The sequence below is a fragment of the Pseudogymnoascus verrucosus genome (genome assembly GCF_001662655.1).
Source record: "Pseudogymnoascus verrucosus strain UAMH 10579 unplaced genomic scaffold scaffold_29, whole genome shotgun sequence".
Classification (NCBI taxonomy): Eukaryota; Fungi; Ascomycota; class Leotiomycetes; order Thelebolales; family Thelebolaceae; genus Pseudogymnoascus; species Pseudogymnoascus verrucosus.
Window position 1 is genome coordinate 115,827 of NW_017263680.1, and position 17,714 is coordinate 133,540.

At 53.2% G+C, this 17,714-nt stretch overlaps 5 protein-coding genes across 5 annotated transcripts; 2 read left to right on the top strand and 3 right to left on the bottom strand.

Moving 5' to 3' along the window:
- Nucleotides 1-4: 4 nt before the first annotated feature.
- RKI1 (ribose-5-phosphate isomerase rki1) lies at nt 5-1,282 on the top strand. Its single transcript, XM_018275364.2, has 3 exons — nt 5-77; nt 132-674; nt 735-1,282. Exons 2-3 carry the CDS (start codon nt 173-175, stop codon nt 1,202-1,204), a joined length of 972 nt encoding a protein of 323 aa, XP_018129296.1. The 5' UTR covers nt 5-77; nt 132-172; the 3' UTR covers nt 1,205-1,282.
- A 386-nt stretch (nt 1,283-1,668) lies between these two features.
- Nucleotides 1,669-5,180, bottom strand: VE01_05907 (uncharacterized protein; the record flags this gene model as incomplete). Its single annotated transcript, XM_018275365.1, has 2 exons — nt 1,669-4,736; nt 4,787-5,180. The coding sequence occupies 2 exons, from the start codon at nt 5,178-5,180 to the stop codon at nt 1,669-1,671; spliced, it is 3,462 nt and encodes a 1,153-aa protein (XP_018129295.1).
- A 429-nt stretch (nt 5,181-5,609) lies between these two features.
- Nucleotides 5,610-7,715, bottom strand: VE01_05908 (uncharacterized protein; the record flags this gene model as incomplete). The annotated part of the gene is made up of 5 exons (XM_018275366.1): nt 5,610-6,406; nt 6,458-6,916; nt 6,967-7,096; nt 7,162-7,448; nt 7,511-7,715. 5 exons carry the CDS (start codon nt 7,713-7,715, stop codon nt 5,610-5,612), a joined length of 1,878 nt encoding a protein of 625 aa, XP_018129283.1.
- A 1,093-nt stretch (nt 7,716-8,808) lies between these two features.
- VE01_05909 (uncharacterized protein) lies at nt 8,809-9,697 on the top strand. The gene has a single exon (XM_018275367.2). It carries the CDS (start codon nt 8,906-8,908, stop codon nt 9,536-9,538), a length of 633 nt encoding a protein of 210 aa, XP_018129282.1. The 5' UTR covers nt 8,809-8,905; the 3' UTR covers nt 9,539-9,697.
- A 2,639-nt stretch (nt 9,698-12,336) lies between these two features.
- Nucleotides 12,337-14,892, bottom strand: VE01_05910 (uncharacterized protein). The gene is made up of 2 exons (XM_018275368.2): nt 13,790-14,892; nt 12,337-13,740 (listed from the first exon to the last, which is right to left on the bottom strand). The coding sequence occupies exons 1-2, from the start codon at nt 14,328-14,330 to the stop codon at nt 12,635-12,637; spliced, it is 1,647 nt and encodes a 548-aa protein (XP_018129358.1). The 5' UTR covers nt 14,331-14,892; the 3' UTR covers nt 12,337-12,634.
- Nucleotides 14,893-17,714: the final 2,822 nt, after the last annotated feature.

Consider the following 17,714-nt stretch of genomic DNA (forward strand, 5'->3'; position numbering starts at 1 on the left):
GGCTTTCCGAATTCTCATTCTTGCTACCCCACGTTGTCTAAGTGTCCCACTGTCTGCCCGCCGGATAGCAGTTTCTCGTAGGTTCACGGCCTTCTAAGCTGCTTCACCAAAAGCTAATCCCCAATCCACAGACTTCTCAAGCTTCATACATTCTTCCACACAAACCAGATCAATGGCGACAGAAAACGCCCTCCCCCGGGACACCCCCGTCCTGTCGACTATCGAAGCCGCGAAGCGCGCCGCGGCCTTCAAAGCCGTCGAGGACCACTTCGATCCCGCCTACCGCTACATCGGCATCGGCTCCGGTAGCACTGTAGTCTATGTCGTCGAGGCAATCGCCGCGCAGGGTCGCGCCATAACCAACAACATGATCTTCGTCCCAACAGGCGACCAGTCCAAGCAGATCATCATAGAGGCCGGGCTTCCTCTCGGGAGCATCGATTCGCTACCACCCGTGCACGAGAACCCACCTGCGATCAGCGGGGCATCGTCGCAGCTTCTTGCCGTTGGGGAGCAGGACCTCGCGCTGAAGGGGAAGCGCCAAAGTCTGGACGTTGCGTTCGATGGTGCTGACGAGATCGACGAGGAGCTGAACTGCATCAAAGGCGGTGGCGCGTGTTTGTTCCAGGAGAAATTGGTAGCGACGAGCGCGAAGAAGTTTGTTTGCGTTGCTGGTATGAATACCCCTCTCTGTCACATGTGAGTCACAGCAGATACTAACATGGCGTGCACAGATTACCGCAAGCTACAGCCCCGCCTCCTCACAGCCTGGAAGGCCATCCCGATTGAGATCGCGCCCATGTCTGCACCGGTCATCAAGCGCATGCTCATCACCCTCGGCTCCCCCGACCCGCGCATCCGACAGGGTGGCTCTGCAAAGGCAGGGCCCGTCGTTACGGACAACGGGATGTGGATTATCGACGCTCCCTTCCCCGCGCTGAAGCTTACCAAGGACCTCGCAGAGGGCGATAATGGTGATGGCACGAAGGGGACGTGGGAGGTGCACGCCCTGGGAAGGAGACTGAAGAGGATAGTGGGCGTGCTGGATGTTGGCCTTTTCCACGGCCGGAATGGGATTCAGGTTGCGAATTCGGGAGAGGAGGGAGGGGGACAGAAGCCCGTTGCGGCGTACTTTGGGATGGCGGATGGAGGAGTGGAGGTCAGGGTCGCTCAGGAGATTGAGGGCGTGAAGTCAAAGCCATAGTTGGACAGAAGACGGGGAAAAGCTAAGTCGTCTTTCATTGGCAAAAATTAGAATACTAGACCCATTTACTGGTCCACAACACTGCTTCCAATTGCGTGAGTATCCTAATATGTCCGTTTTCCAGCTAGGATTTGACTGCTCTATTGCAACCACTTGGGCACAGCCAGTCGTCATAGAGTCCCAAGTCAACGGTTCTAACACCAATCACCCAGCTTCAAAAACCACAGGCTTCATATAGATAGTGGCTGTGAGCGAATGTTACCTCAAATTGATGCATTGTTGGGGTGGGCGTCACTTATAATTGAGATAGAAAGGCAACGAATAGTTTATGAAGCTGTGCAAACGAATTTAACTACAAACGACTCTTCTATTAAACGCTCGCCAGAAAGCAAATAAAGGGTGCACAATGCACATCAAGAAGCAAAAGCTGACCCTCTCTCTTCTGTTCGCCTTGTTCGCCACACTCACATCGCCCTTCCCTTCCCCTTCCCCCCTCCATCTAGAGCTGGAAACTCCTCGCTCACTTCTGCAGCAATAGCCCGGCTCTCTTCCTCCGCCAAACTGAGCTGAAGCGCATAATCCAAATCCTCCATGGCAATCTCGGCCTCCTTCTGCTTTCTGCGGCGAGTCTTCGACGCTTGGCTAGTAGACGGCGACGTTGATGCCGAGCGCCTGCTCTTCTTTGTCTTCACCACAAAAGGGACGTCGTAGCTCCTGCTCCCACTGCCCGGAGGTGAAGATGCCTCGCTCTCGAGCAGCGACAGCCGGATCGCCTCTTCCACCTCCCTCTCCAGCTCCATCTCGCTCTTCATATTCGGCGACGACGCGTTGTATCCTGCGACACTCGGCGCGGGTGAGCCAAACGTACTACTAACGGCGCTCTGGCTCGGCTCAGGTGTTCCTTGACCACGATCACCGCTGGCACTAGTGAGCCTTCGCTCTTCCTCTTGCATAAACGCCTCCTGTGACATCAGCTCTGCATATCGTAGCGCCTCTTCCTCGCTCAACCCCGCGAGACCAACGCCAAAGCGGCCCTGCAGATGCAGCTGCTCCTTTTCCTGCGCGATAGCCTCACGCTTGAGTTCCTGCTGCTCGTTGACGATATAGTCCATCAGCGCGCCGCGGCCGGTATTTGTGTACCTATCGGTCGCGCCATTGTGGCCGCGCTCGCTTGACCGCCGTAGACGGCGTTTCTTGCTCGCGAGGGAATCAGCGCCGTTGGAACTGTACGCCCAGTACCGCAGGTGCGTTCCGAGCGTCACCATGCCCCGCAGAGCTGTGGGGTCGGGGTCCAGTGCCAAGGCACCGGCAGCGTAGAGGTTGATCCCCACGCCCTGGACTGAGGCCTCAGCCTGGACTAGACGACGGCGCGCACGCGACGAGAAGCGTGAGTTGAGAGTGCGCAGAGGTTCTGTGATGGATGCAAGTGGGTCCCATGCCTGTACGAGGCCGTCGTTGCCGCCGTGGACGAGGTATAGCGCCGATAGGGCCAGACAGGAGATTTGAGGAGAGTCGGTTTGAATAGTGCGAAGAGGCTGGAGGGTGTTTGTAATTGACGCGTTGCGAGATTGCGGGCCTCGCATATCCCAGATATAAACAGCCCCAGTCTTGGTACCAACAGTGAGAAAGCGGCCACGATGGCCTGGGATATTGTGCAATGAGTTTCCTTCACTATGTTCTGGAGTCGCAAAGATCGCAGATGCAGTATTGCCGCCATTCATGGTGAGAATCGGGTCCTCTGGCACCCAGAGAATTGCAAACGTCGACATATCAACCGCGTTCGCCGTAAACTCGATAGTTTGCGCTCCGTCCCACGCCAATGCAGTGGTTCTCCACTCTTCTACGAACGTAGATGCACCATTCCGTTTAACAGGGCTCATTGATATCGCCTGTTCAGCCGCTTTAACCTTCAAACTAGCCGGTTTTCCACCACCAAAGAGCGAAGCGACGGTAGTCGCCTTCTCCTGAACCGGCGGGGTTTTCGGAATTGGGAAGCGATCGAGAGAAGCCTGTTCTGCTCTCATACGGGTGAACCGTGTAATGTGTGCAGGCTCTGACTCAGGGGCACCACACTGGATGACGACTGCGCACTCTCCTGCACCGCGTCCATCGTCGCCCGCAAAATCGACCTGAAGCCTACGGCGCATGTCCCAGCCATTGCAGACTTTACGGAAGATGGCAGGGCGGAAAGCAAAAAATGTTTCGAGCTCTCGGTTCTCCGCTAGCAGTTGCTTCTTGGTAAGACCAGAGGAGTGGGGCGAGGATCGGGGAGAGTAGCTCCCGTCGAACTCGGCGTCTTGGTATGGGTCTTCACGCGCGACACGACGGGTGGGTTCAGCGAGCTTCCAAGCGACGCTACGGCCAGTTTCCCAGGCCATCGTTGCAAGGCTTTCTTCGTCCAACTTTGCGTTTTTCTCAATCGGAGCTCGGTGGATACTTTGGGTCAAGTAAAATACTTCACCTAGAGCATTCAAAGCCATTGCCCAAATACGCTCTGAATCCTTTCGCTTCGCGTTGTATGAGTCGTCCACGCTGATGGCTATTATGGGAACACCCGGACTAATGGCCCAACGAGCTGTAATCTCCCCCTTGGCCAACCGATGCCCATCTAGGTTGTCAACGCCAAATGAATACGTCGTGATGATTCCGCATGAAGAACCCGTCATGATTCCCACAAGGCCATCCGTCATCGAAGGCACAGCAATCGACTTCGCAATCCATACGGAAGATACGGACTCGAAACGGCTCGGCACTTTGGGAACCTCAGGCGGATGAACTTCGTAATCCGCGGTGCGAGCCAGGAACCTGCCACGCATCTCTTCCGACGAACGGAAGTAGGCCTGCCCCCCTGGAAAACCTTCGCCGCACACCATGCCAAACGGCTGGCTAACATCCATGACATTCGGCGCACCGATCACTGATCCGTCTCCAAGACCATAGGGCTGGTCGCCCGGGAATAGATCAGCAAACTGAGGCAGCGCCTGTGGGTCGGACAAGCCCCAAGTGTCAACTTTTCCAATATTCGGATCGCTGGTGCAAGCCGTACCCGTCTCATCGCTTCCATGAATGAATCTCGGAGACTTCCTGCCATTATCAAAAACGGCATGGATATGGTTCACAGTCGTAAACAGCTGCGAGTTATACGTCACAGCTGCATTCGCATTGTTCGCCGCGCTATTCGTGCGAGACGACGCTCCATGACCTTTCGCGATCTGCTGCGGCTTACCGCGAGCAAGAGAGCGCAGAAGCCTCGTCCGAAGAATATACTCGCTGCGCCATGATGCAAGGGCCGTCAGCCGCGCGAAAAACCGTTGCTCGGCACGTTGTCGGTCGCGAGTTTCTTGATCAGAGCTGCGGCGGTTGTTGCGCGCGGCGTAGCCTTCATCTGTGGCATCTTGTCCAGGGAAGAATCGCGAAAAAGCGATGCGCCAGGCGTGCGGCGTGGTAACAAGATTATAGAACCTTCGGGACACAAGTGATACCGTTGACAGAGATGTTGCGGGTAAATGCGACAATATGTGAGTCAGAACCTCTGCTTGGTATTAGCTTGCGCTCGTAATTTGCGGGCGAATTTGGGCTCACCATTAGGGAATTGCTCCAGTTGGACCCCATCATTGCTGCTTGTTCTGCCCTTGGTTACTTTGAACCCAGGACCGCTTCTCCGATTCTTTGGAGATTCGGGTCCTAGATCAATTTCACCTCCTGCGGTCGCATTGAATGATGGGTGGGGCAGGTTATCGCCCTCCAGAACCCCGTTCAGTGGCAATTCGCCCACCACGCCGCCCTCTGCGCCATCGACGGATTGCAGAGGGACGATCGCGGAAGCACCGACAACTGACTGCGGTTGCTCATTATACGAGCTTGCCGCGAGGGCAGCGATGTCTGGATCTGAAAAGCCATGTTGAGAAGATTGGGTAAAACGTTCCGGAATTGTATGAGTAATCGTGTTTGAGATATCGGTAGGCTCAGATTGCATATATGGAGGCGGAAGAAATTGGTAAGCGCGTTTGACTGAGCCAGTTGGTCTGGGTCAGTCTATATATAAGGGTGAGAAAGTGCGTAGTGCGTTGCGGTCTATAATTGTTGTGTTGAAGTAGAAGTAGAAGCAACGCGATCAAGCAAGATAAAAGGATTCATCGCGTCGGGAGATTTGACGCACGTGCATTTTCATTGGTAGATAGCGGAAAATTTATGATCCGGGTTTATGGGCTGGTTCCGAGAATCAACCCCTCTACACCCTCCAAGGACGAATGGCCGAGTAACTCTGGAAGAGCATAATTATAGTGGGAATACATCATAAATATGGAGGTAGCCTTAAGATTTTCTCTTAGAATATATTTTTCGTGTCATTTTATAACTCATATATGGGCAGTTATAAGTATCCAAGCTCTCAGACTGCTCTCACCTATTTACGGGATCTCTTCTTAATCAAATCTGCCGCCTTCTCAGCAACAGCGTACATCGTCGCACAGGTGTGCGTTGACGGGATCATGGGGATAAGACTGATATCTCCAATGCTCAATCCAGTAACTCCGTAGACTAGTAGCTCTGGGCTGACAACACCCGCCAAGTGGCGAGGCGCCATCGCTGCGGATCCAGAACTATGGGCAGTCGTAGAGCCCATGGACCTGACAACATACGCCGCGAGATCCGCATCAGACGTGATGTTTACGCCTGGTGACGTCTCCGATGGTGACAGCTGCTTCATCGCCTCAGTGGCGAACCACTTGCGGGCAAACTTGAGCGACTCGACCATGATGTCAGTGTCGGTTGGGTTGATGAGGGTGTTGAAGTCGACAATCGGCTCGGCGTAGTGGTCCGTCGTGTTCAGGCGCACGGTTCCGCGGCTCAGGGGCTTCTCATTGCTTAGTGAGGAGGTACCACCGCCAGAGAAGGTGATTTCAACAACGCCGTTGTTGCGCTTGCTAAAGGTCTTGAGGAGGAGATCACGCTGCGCGACGAAACCTTTGACGTTCACAGACGTGTAGGTAGAGGGCAGCAGCTTGGCAGCGTTCTGGACCTGCGCTTTGGCAATGATGGACTTGTAGTTGGGGCTCATCTGTGGGAGGGAAGGGACAGAGAGAGAGTTCCCAACGCCAACTGAGAGGGGACCCTTACGGTCGAGCCATTGCTCAGCAGCCCATGCTGCGAAGGTCGCATTTGTATAAAGCGAGCTAGGATTCGGACTGAGATCCGTCGCATCTGCATGGTGTTAGGATCAAGGTCAGAGAGGCCAATCCAGGAGTAACTTACAGCTGTAGCCGATGCTCGTCACGGCGTGATCTTGGAGGTTTGCTCCTACACCTGGCAGATCGACAATCAGCTTGATGCCAGCTTCATCCAGGAGGTCCTTCGGCCCGAGGCCACTACGCTGAAGCACCTGTGGGGTGTGCAACCAGCCGGCACAGAGGACAATCTCCTGCTTTGCCTTGACGGAGATGGTAGGCGCGCCATTTGGGGTGCCTCTTTCTTGAATCGTGATTGACTCTGCATGCTTTTTGGCACTGAAGAGAACCTCGTTGGTCCTGTATCCAGTGATGATCTTCAGGTTCTTTCTGCTGGCCACAGGGTCGTAGTATCCGCTTCGCGCGTATGAGCGGCGATAAGTCTGATCGTTGTTGGTTGGTACCCAGAACGCGCCATAAGCATCTCCCGCCGCAGCTTCCTTTTGGATCGGGACGCCAAGTTCAGCCCATGCTTTCCACTGGACCTCTGCGAAGAGTTAGAATATGTCGTATATTATGAGTTAGGAGAGGCCTAACTAATAGTAGGCCACAGCCAGTCTGGGAAGGTGGCTTGGATAGGACCATTTGTGCCGTAAGCTTTCTTGGCATCCCAAGTGATACCGTACTCCTCAGCTAGGTCCGCACGCGGGGCGGTGAAGTTCGTGCTCTACAAGAATTAGCATTTATTAAATCACATCCGCACCCCCGCGGTGGCAATAATAGTTAACTCACCTTCTTAAAGTAAGGTAGCAGGCCAGAAAATCCCCATCCAGGGTTCCCTAGCTTCTCCCAGTTGTCGTAGTCGTCGGCAGCACCACGATCAAACATCATTCCGTTCACAGTAGAGCCACCTCCAACAACGGAAGCGGCGAACGCCCCAGAAACACGTCCGCCAAGTCCAGGCTGTGGCACAGACGAGACGTTGAACATGTTGATCGGACGGTAGTTTACCGCGCTTGACGGGTCCAGCTGGGCCGGGTTGTTGTCGAAGTATCCATATTCGACCACCAGAACGGACTCTACAAGAAAGTGATAAGCAACCGAGCAAGGGATATGCCTTTCCAAGTTCAACTATGCTTACTGGATGGATCCTCGCTCAAACGGTTGGCAATCACAAGTCCGCTCTGCCCTCCACCAACAATCACATAATCATAACTAGCTTGAAGCTGTTCCGCGTTGACCTCGCGGTCGCGTAGAGCTAAAAGAGTGCTTGGATACGCGTTTACCACTCCTGAGAGCGCCAGCAGTGGGGTAAGACCCAGTAAAGGGGCTTTGAGCCAAGCCATTGTGAATTACAGAGAGAAATACTTCGACTGGGGAGACGAGGCAAAGCTAAGGACGAGCTTGGATGAGAAAGAAGTGAGCGGAGAAGACGGACACCTGCCTTCTTGTACTTCATGAAATCAAATTTCCAATCATCCCAACTACCGTAAGCAGCTAATGCCGAGCGGGGAAGCTCCTATACCTTCATATAGCCTCCAATGGCAAATGGCATTATGGTCGCCGGCATAGGAACGAGGCTAAAGCTCATGGCTAACCGGACAAGGGGACTGGGAGAAGTTTGTAATATACTCGTAAGTGCAAACAAAGCATCGAGGTATGTCGTGATTGGCGCCCACAGATAGCGTCCGTACCTGCTTCTCACCGGGCGTTTGTCGGCGCGCGAGGATAATCTAAGATTACAGTCTTAGGCGGATTATTTTCCCGGCTGGGCGTTCTAGTTAAAATCGAACACGAGAAGTCCTGGTTGGTAAGTGCTCGGAGCCGGTGTTGTAGCATAAAGTAACGCGGACTTAGCTGCAGGATCACTCTTGGTCTAGACGCTTGGATGGATCCTTTCCATCGAGTGTTACAGATACATTCACATACGAGCACTATAAGAAACGTGCGCAGAACGTGGCAATGGTGAAGATCTGCATCCATTGCGGGGTGAATAGGGGAGATAGAACTGTACTGGGAAATATCCGACGATATTTGGATTGCGTAGAGAAATAGGCTGTTCTGTACCGTACAATTCAAACATATTGTCGTTGAGAAATAAAGTAAACAAGCATACTTCGTGGCGGCGGCGGCGCGATAACAAGATTTGCCCCACATGTTGGTCAATCACGTGTGTATGTCACGTGATACATCCACGTGATTACTAACTTCGCCTCACAGAATATTCTAGCATCACCGACATCATTCCAGCGCCTTCACCATCGTCCACTACGATTACCACCCAACCTTCGAGAAAGACGACGATGCCTCTAGAATGACTTATCAGCATGTTGCGTACCACTTCTCGTAAGTAATAGAATATTCTCGCAAACGTAAGTTAAGTCTATATAACCATCGTGAACACACCGAGTAAGTGCTTTTCTTTCTTCATCAAAACACAATCATCCATCAAGATCTTCATACAATCTCGAACAATCCAACAAGCCCTCAGCGAATTCCTCTTACCAACATTATCACTCCAACACAAACACGCAAAATGTCTTTCCACCCACACGCATTCTTCTCCTCCCCATCCCAGTCCGCCTCCTCATTCACTCCTCTCTTCCGCCTCCTCGACGACTTCGACACCTACTCGCGCCACACACCTCGCCAATGCGCACGTGCTGAGAAGACCTTCGTCCCAAAGTTTGACGTCAAGGAGCTCCCAGCCCACTTTGAGCTGCACGGCGAGCTCGCGGGCATCAATCAACGCGATGTCACCATCGAGTTCACGGACCCACAGACACTGAGCATCCGCGGACGCTCTGAGCGCTCCTACACCGCCGGCACTCCACCTGCCGCCATCGAGGCCGATACCCCAACACCTGCCATCAGCGAGGACGGCGCCACCACGCCAAAGAGCGATCACCAGCCTACAGTTGAAGATGAGGACACACCAACCACCACCGTCGCAGCCCCTGAGGCAGTTCAGCCAGAGAAGCCGCAGAAGAAGGAGCCTGAAGAGCGCTTCTGGGTCTCGGAGCGAAGCATCGGCTCGTTTGCGCGCTCCTTCACTTTCCCGGGACGCATTGACCAGGATGGGGTTACTGCATCGATGAAGGATGGGATCTTGAGCGTTGTGGTTCCCAAGGCGAAGAAGCATGAGAGCCGCAAGATTGAGATCATGTAAATGACTTGCGAGGAAACTTTACTGAGTCTATTCTGCATCGAGATGGGAGTTGGAAGGAGTTTTTAGTTCAAGCGAGAGGTTTACTTTGAAGCAAACAATGACGCTTTTACAGTTCTGCTTTAGTTGTACTCTACCAAATCAAATAATACAAATCAATCCAATAAATCCAATAAATCCAATACATTAGTGCAAACCCAACATAAATTTGCTTTGAATGTGACGGCATCTCATTGTGATTATTATCGTGAACTCAGTAATATAATTTACTTCTAGATTTAATAAATAATATTAATACATCAAAACCTCCCCAAAAATAAAAGCCGGATCCATATTAGAGTTTCTTTCTCCGGAATATATTCTAATCAATTAATGACACCTTGTCGGATACTTTAACTGACGAGGCATGACCACACGAGACTCTGACCACACCTAGTGTTGAGAAGCCAGTGCATCTTGGCGGGGTATTTCACCCGTTTTACCTCCGTCCTCTCCGTCACATCTCACAAAACATCCATAATTTTAGACGACGCAAGCTAACGCACACTCACAAGCTACCCTAATCATTTATCCCATCATAAATACTGTTTGGAGATTCAGTCCAAAAACGGCGACCGGCTTCCGCTCGTCCGTTGGCGGCGCCGCGCTGTCCCAAGGCGCATACTCCCGCCTTGGCTGGTGGCGCGGAAAGGTTATTCGGACCTTCTCGTATTTATCCATGTCCAGTCCGGCAACGGGGTATTCAGTACGTGTAGTTACTACTGTATCCGATTATAAGTTGTTCTTGATGGTTAGAATCGCCGCATGATCAATGCCAGGAACAGTGAGATTTTTTATCTCCGATACTACTGGCTATGGCTACATGAGCCACCCATTACGATGATAGGTGCGTTATTGTGCTTATTAAGGAGGACCGTTACCGTCCATTTCAGCTGGAATATCTTGGGGACCAGTTTAATAGAAGGGCTCAAAGTTGATCCCTGTGACGAAGCAACGAAGTTACGGCGGCGGGCAAAATGTTTGCGAAGGTCGCGGCCCTCCAAGGAGCTTTAAATTCCATTCAAGTTTTGCCCAGAACATGGATTGGGTTGTCGTGAGAAGCGCCACGAGCATGCGGCGACAGGAAGCCACGACAATAAAAAGTCACGATGACAAGAAGTTGCGGCGACAAGACAATCCCGACAGTGGCACTGCCATGACCAACTCTTCTATCCCGGTATGCCGGTCACGATGGCTGTTGTATCTGCAACCCGGCATACTGGATCGTGATAGACTTCCGGATCGTGGTGAGGTGCTGGGCGAGGTTAGCGCTGTCGAGCTTCAGGATGGTCGCGGGCCCCCCGTTGATCCAGAGCAGAGGAGTACGCTCGTGGATGTTAGGGATGGTTGGCGAGAACTCCGTGATGACGGCCTGTTTGATCACGCATTGGTTTGGGAACGCCAAGGTCGGGTATTTCATTTGCCTGCCCTCTCTGAGAATGAGGGTCGAGGGGCATTATATACTCAGCCGCGTCCATCAATAGCGGGCTTCCAAACCAAAGTGCGGAGGAAAACGTCCCTCATCACAAACAAACCTGGGGAGTTCTGTAGCTGTCCTTCCATCGCCGTCTAAACCCGCCTCCCAATAACTAAACCTCATTCCCATGACTGCCCCTCGTTCCTTCCTTCATATTATCGCTCGTTCCTTCCTAAACTCCCACGCCCCGCTCCTTCCAATATATTATCCCTTGCTTCTTCCATACTATCCCGGTTCGTTCCTTCCAATATATAGCCCCTCTGGCTCCTTCTCAAACATAGCGTTCTGAGAAAACGGCAGCAGATAGAAAGATTGCCATAGAGAATGCGGTGGCAGAAGCGCGCTGTGCATCTGCAGAACTACAGCACCCGACGAAGCTCGGAGATCACACCTTCACAGCAGATTGGAGGCTGTGACAGGTATACAGCGGCGACAAAGAGCGGTGGTGACGAGAAAGGCGGTAACGATAGACGAAGCGGTAGTTAGAACACCAGCATCACCTCGAACCAAGTATGCCTCATCACCATCCCAGTATTCACTCCATAGTTCACAGATTTGCTAATTGTTGTCCAATAGCGTTGGTTAAGACCGGACCAGCCGGTTACTTACTTTGCCTGTCCCTCGTTCCTTCCTTGATATTATGCCTCGTTCCTTCCTATATTATCCCCCTTCGCTCCTTCGCTCCTTCCCTCCCAATATATTCTCCCTCGTTCCTTCCCATATCATCGCCCAACTCGCACCTTCCCATGTCCTCCCTCCCTCCCTCGCATCTTCCCATCGCAGCCCCCCTTTCAAGCACCACCCGCCCCCGCAGCTCCAACAGAGGTATATATACCACCTTCCCCACGCACGCATCCAACCCGCTTAACTTCTCACAGACAAAGTAAAAGTACACCGGAATATCGACGTGGGGGTGCTGGAATAAGCTGGCGCGGATTTGGTGAGTTAAGAGTGCTGGGTGCCGAGGGGGTTGGCTGCGGTTTGTAGAGGCGATGGTGAGAATGAACGGCGGCGACGAGAACCGCTTACCTCCCACCAACGAAACTGCGTCCACAGCAACGCCTGGCAGTATACACCGCACCACCCGTCCGCGCTACAAACAGGCACCCCTGTACTTATTGGCTTGTGGTATTTTGTTTGATCATGAGTCTATGTGGAAGCCGGGGAAGACGTGGCCCCATTTCCGACCGATCGGTTGGTTGCTGCGGATCCTCACAAGTCCATGGGATCAAGCACTCGCATTTAGATTTTAGAATTTAATTAATTTCTTTTTTCATGAACACATCCTACGCCTGGTTGGTATCTCTCAAAAGGTGTATCCCGCCCCTAAATATACACCTCGCTCCCCCTTCCAATTGCCCCTTAAAAAAGAGGTTTCGCTAATCCAACGCCACAAAAAATGATTGATCCCCCTCCCAAAAATCGCTCCTGCCCAAATATATCTATCTCTATTCCCGAGTTGAATCCGCTCCCATTATACTTGTATATACCCGGACCCCCTCATACCGAGGGGGTCCGCGCAGTGGTGTGAAAGGTGTGTGAAAGGTGATGATGACGAAAGGTTGTTATACACCGATCGTTCCTCACAAATCCATAAACCAATCATCATCCCCCACCTTCAACCCCTTCATACTCTCCGTCTGCTCCCTCTTCTCCTCCTTCGTCTTAACCACCTTCTCCTGCTTCACCGGCGGCGGCCTCTCCTCCATATCCCTCGCCCTGTATGCCTCGAGATCCTCGCCCTCAAGCATATCAGGGTTAAACGCGAAGGAGCCCCTAGGAATAAACGTAGCAGCGAACACCGTGCACGCGATGATGGTGAACTGCACACCACCCACGTACTTGACAGCTTCGTGCACGTCCCCGCCATTCGCCGCGGAGACTTTGTCAATGTAAGTTCCCAGTAATGGGGAACAGATGGAGTAGGTGACGATATACGTCGAGTAGAGGAACGCCATCACTGTCACCAAGGCACTAACGTCTTTGCGTTCGTGCTCCTGTCGGTGCAACATAGCTTGCAGGTAAGCGGAGAGGGAAATATCTCCCGCAGCCCATCCAAACGATATCGGAATGAACGTCGCCGCCACCATCCACGCCTGACCCACCTGCCCCGGCGTCGGATGCCAGAAGGCGAGGTACCACACGATCAGCAGTCCGCAGGCATCCAGTCGCAACCACGGCATAGGTGTGGTGACTAGATTAGTAAAAAGGAAAACGAACAGCGCGCCGAGCAGTTCTCCGAAGTTCGATCCCCCGACGATGAGCTGTGCCCACGCAGAGTTGTGGAGGTAGCGCTGCGCGAGGAGGGGGGCGATGTTGTTCTCGAGGTAGCGATGCGCGTAGAGGGCGAGGGAGTAGGAAGGGAGGAGCCAGATGAATTTGCGGCTTGTGAAGAGGATGCGAGCGCCTGTGCTGATGGAGACGAAGAAGAGTTGCGTGGATTGGGAGAGGAGGGAGAGGTAGGAGGGACTGTTGACGGTGCGGAGTTTGGGGGCCGTGGTGGGGTGCTCGGCGGTCGAAATGCAGGACCAGATGCACGCGGCGCCGGCGAAGCAGAAGGGGGAGACGATGATGGCCATGTTGTTGCCGAGGTGGGGGATGAGGACGAGGGCGGTGGTGAAGGCGCCGGCGGTGCCGGTCACTTCGTAGAAGATGTGGACGGTGGCGTCGAGGCGGCGGAGCTTTTGTACTGTGGGATGTTAGTGAGTGGTGTTAATGGTGAGATATATCAGACTGACCGTCGGAGCGGACAATGTCTCGCGGGATGACGCGGCGGATAAGCTCGACCATGCCGTAGACGACACCGGTCACGCAGTAGACGGGAATCATGCCGTCAGTGTTAAAGTCCCCGTAATACGAGAAGTCGCCGGCTGGAGTGCCTGCAGGCTTGAAAGTGCCGCCCGTTGCAGCGTCGACGATGAGGATGACGGTAGTGAATAACGCAAAAACCAGAATGGCGACGGAGAGGACGATGCGTGTCTCCCATCTCTTTACCAGAGGGGCGACGAGGATGGCGCCGAAGCACTGGAAGGCTTGGTTGAGGCCTTGGAGTAGGCCGATGCGGCCGAATGTGACAGGCGTATATCCGCCAACGCGGGCGGCGTAGTCGTAGCGATTCGATGCGAGTGAGATGAAGGAGCCGACAAAGACTTCGAGACCAAATTTATATACCATGATTCCTGCGATATAGATCATCATATTCTTCTTCTCGGAGCGGGTGAAGAGATGCCATGTCGCGAAGACATTCCCGCTCTTGGGATCCATCATGGCGGGAAACATTGTGGCAGTAGTTTTCTGCTGTGCTGGCCGGATTGCTTCTTGAGCAGCAGGGTCAGACGTCGAGGAGGCAAGGCGCCGCTCTGCCTTTCTCACAGGAAGTGATGATGGAGATGTTGAACATAGACAGCCATGACCATCGATCTCTGGCAGTGGATCCGCAGCGCCGGGTCTTATATGTATATGTAGGCAGACTGACGCAGCACCAGGCTCTGGCGCGCCTGGGTGAAAAAGAAAGGAAAGAGGGGCGTCTTACGTTTGAGCGCCATTCATGCAGTCGGGGCACTGCTCGGGACGCCGTCTGGTGTCTATTTTCCACACGAAGGCGCGGGTTGGGTGGGGTTAATTTTTGGTTCGTAGCTGCGGATTACGGGTTCTACAGCGGTGATGGGGGACCCAGTGATAGACAGAATGACCGCACTGATAGTCGAAGTGTGATGGAGGCTTGGGAGACAGGGAGGATGATTAGTGGCGCGACGATGAAAAGGCTGGATTGAAGGGTTCGTTGGGGGTTTCGGTGGACTAGGGGTGGGAGGGTAGGGCGTGAATCGACCCAGTAGATGCAGTTTAGGAAGGAACGTGGGATTATGAGCATAAGGTGGGAGACAGGGTCTTGTCTGGGCGGGCCATGTCGGCGATCCGGAACCTTACGGGGCGACAGTGTGGTGGGGTGGGGGGTAGGGGGGGTTAGGGGAGGAATCGGGGAAATCCATAATTTGTGCACAGTAGCACAGTAGAGTAGTACATACTGAGTTCATTAGGTAGGATGTAACTGTTTGAAGTGTCTGTAGTGTCTTTAAGGAGCTTTAAGGAGACCCTATGAGGATAGTTTGAAGGGGTTCATAGGAGATACCAGGGGATAGAGCAACAGGGCACAGTCTGGATTGCCAATAGTGCGAGTTGGTCTAGAGCATCGTAGTGGCTGGTGGCCCGAACAATTTGATACGTACATGTACAGTATGTAGTGTAGATAGCTGTGTCCAGTTAGTTAGAGACGATTCTGTATAATATTGGCATGGTATGTACTTAATAGAGATATAGTCAGTGCAACTACTCACCCAATACTTCTGGAAGTATTGGGTGAGTAGGGGCCAGTAACGGGCAAATAGAGGTCAATGGCAGTGACGTGGATCGCGATTTGAGGGCGATGGTGGTGCGATGGACGCGATGGATGGGATTTGAGTATTGGGAGTTTAGTGGGAGTATTGGATGTAGTGGGTGAAGAAGGGCCAGTCGCAGTGCAGCAGTAACAGTCGTTGGGCGTGGGGGGGGTTTGAAGTTGGGATGGGGGATTTGAGGTTGAGGGGCGTGGGACGTGGGGTGTTCGACGTCGTGCGGGTGTGGTCTGGGAACGTGGCGTCAGACGGCGCTGCGATTGGGTTGCGGGTCTGGTCAGTGCAGGATAGACCCCTGTTAACGATGGCCGCCTCCACCGCCATTTACCGCTAATCCACTATCAAGCGAACCGCGAGACGCCACTCGACAGGGGTAGCTGACAGTGGTGTAAATGTGTTGTGCAGGGGGAGCAAGGGGCAGAGCAGTGCGAGCATCGATGGCTTCAAACTGTACTATACGCGGTAGCACTACTGATTAACTAATGCTCGACTACTGCTCTACTACTGCCATACTAACTACTCTACTGCTTACATCAAGTAGTATTCACTCAACTTAGTTCTCAAAGGATTCCTGTCGCGATTCTCAATGTGGGAGTAGGATGGGTTATCACGTGTTATCATCTCATCTCATGCACATAATAAATGCAGCTTCTTAATGCGGATATACAAATTGAAAGAAGAGACGGCCTGTGATAGGCAACGACGGGAGGGGATAGGCCGTGATGGTCCTCTCACACTTACCCAAATCCATAGCATCTTTATCGAAGATCCCCCAAGTTCCTGCAGCCGGAAGGAAGCTAACCGTGCTTCGAGAAGGGTTCGATTCGACGGCGGAAGGAACACTAACCCTACCTGTCGCTCCTTCCTTCACTCTCACACATCCCTCCCATCGGGAAATGCGGTAAAAGGGTCAAACCAAAAAATAAAGAGGGTTCAACGTTGCAGTCTCCTAGTTAACTCTAGTGCTCTCCTTACTACGCCACAACTAATCCGACGAATATCACGTGTGGAACCAACCGTGGGTCTGAGACAGCGGAATTGAATCGATACAGTACTTCGTGGTGTACTCTGCTCTACTCTAGCTCCTAGCCTCCCTCCCCTCCCGCCCGCCGCCTTCCTTCCCATCTCAACTCACTCACAGACCACAAGGCGAGATGATTCGCTCTCACGACTCGACGCACACCACACAACCACCATCATCAATATATCCCACACCCCGCGTACCTGCGCCGTACCTGTGTGTGAAGAGCGGCGGGAAAACCTTCTCATCACAATCAACCCGTCTCTTGGTAAATCAATTCCAAGACCTCGTTATCGAAAAGTATGTCACTCAATCAGGATGGGCGGGAGTAACAGCCAAGCGACGAGATGGAGGAGAGTATTGAAGCCAAGAATGAGGAAGACCGGTCAAAACAGGAGCCAAGGACTATCAATGAACCTGCCATTGCACCACGCCTTCATTGTCGAACTCCAAGACTTTACTAGCAGCTTCTAACACCTAACTCCAAGCAAGTAGAGCTGCGAGTCAAAACGGAAGCCAAGGTATCACCTCATCTCGGCGGTGACACTTCCCATCACCACTTCGCATCCACCTGTCCCTCTCTTCTCCTCCCTCCAACCACCTCCTCTCCCCGAAACCTCAGCCCGAGACACTCACCACCTCCCTCCCCACCCCACCACCCCCCACGACCACAACAACCACCACCTCTCACCCCCCCACAAACCACCACGTTCACTCAATCCCCCTCCCTGTATCTCCTCCGCCTTCCAAACCCCTTCTAGAGAGGCTTGGCACTAGCCCTCCGTCGCGCACACACGTTCACGCCGTAGCACGGTGCTATCTCTCACCTCGGCAGCCCTTGTATCCACGTGGTCGCGTCGAGACCGGTGTCTTGGCAGGGCTAGAGGGCGCCGGCGTGGTCGTGATCGTGCCGGCGAGGGAGTTGAGATTGTCCGAGCACATGTGCGGAAGAGACTAGTACGGAGCCCTGGCCGGGAATTGTGACGAGCGAGCTCCCTGTTGCCCTCGTGGGTAGGAACGCGAGGGCCGGATAGGGGCTGGGGAGTGAGTGTGAGCAGTGGAGGAACGAACTACTATGCTCAGCATTGAAACATTCTAATACTGCATAGCTAATCCTCCCTCCTGATCGTGAACCCCCTCTCCCCTCATGCTCGCGATGACCGCGCGCGCTGCGGTCATGTCTCAATCCGGCGATGTGCGTGTGTGGATATTTGCTTGGTTGCGTGGCCTTCCTTTTTTTTTTTTTTTTTT

Bases quoted from the DNA above. Each gene is read 5' to 3' on its own strand.
- RKI1 (XM_018275364.2), top strand. From the start codon at position 173: ATGGCGACAGAAAACGCCCTCCCCCGGGACACCCCCGTCCTGTCGACT. The intron at 675-734 runs GTATGAATACCC...TGGCGTGCACAG, and splicing joins GAAGTTTGTTTGCGTTGCTG to ATTACCGCAAGCTACAGCCC.
- VE01_05909 (XM_018275367.2), top strand. From the start codon at position 8,906: ATGTCTTTCCACCCACACGCATTCTTCTCCTCCCCATCCCAGTCCGCC.
- VE01_05910 (XM_018275368.2), bottom strand. From the start codon at position 14,330: ATGTTTCCCGCCATGATGGATCCCAAGAGCGGGAATGTCTTCGCGACA. The intron at 13,741-13,789 runs GTCAGTCTGATA...AACATCCCACAG, and splicing joins AGACATTGTCCGCTCCGACG to TACAAAAGCTCCGCCGCCTC.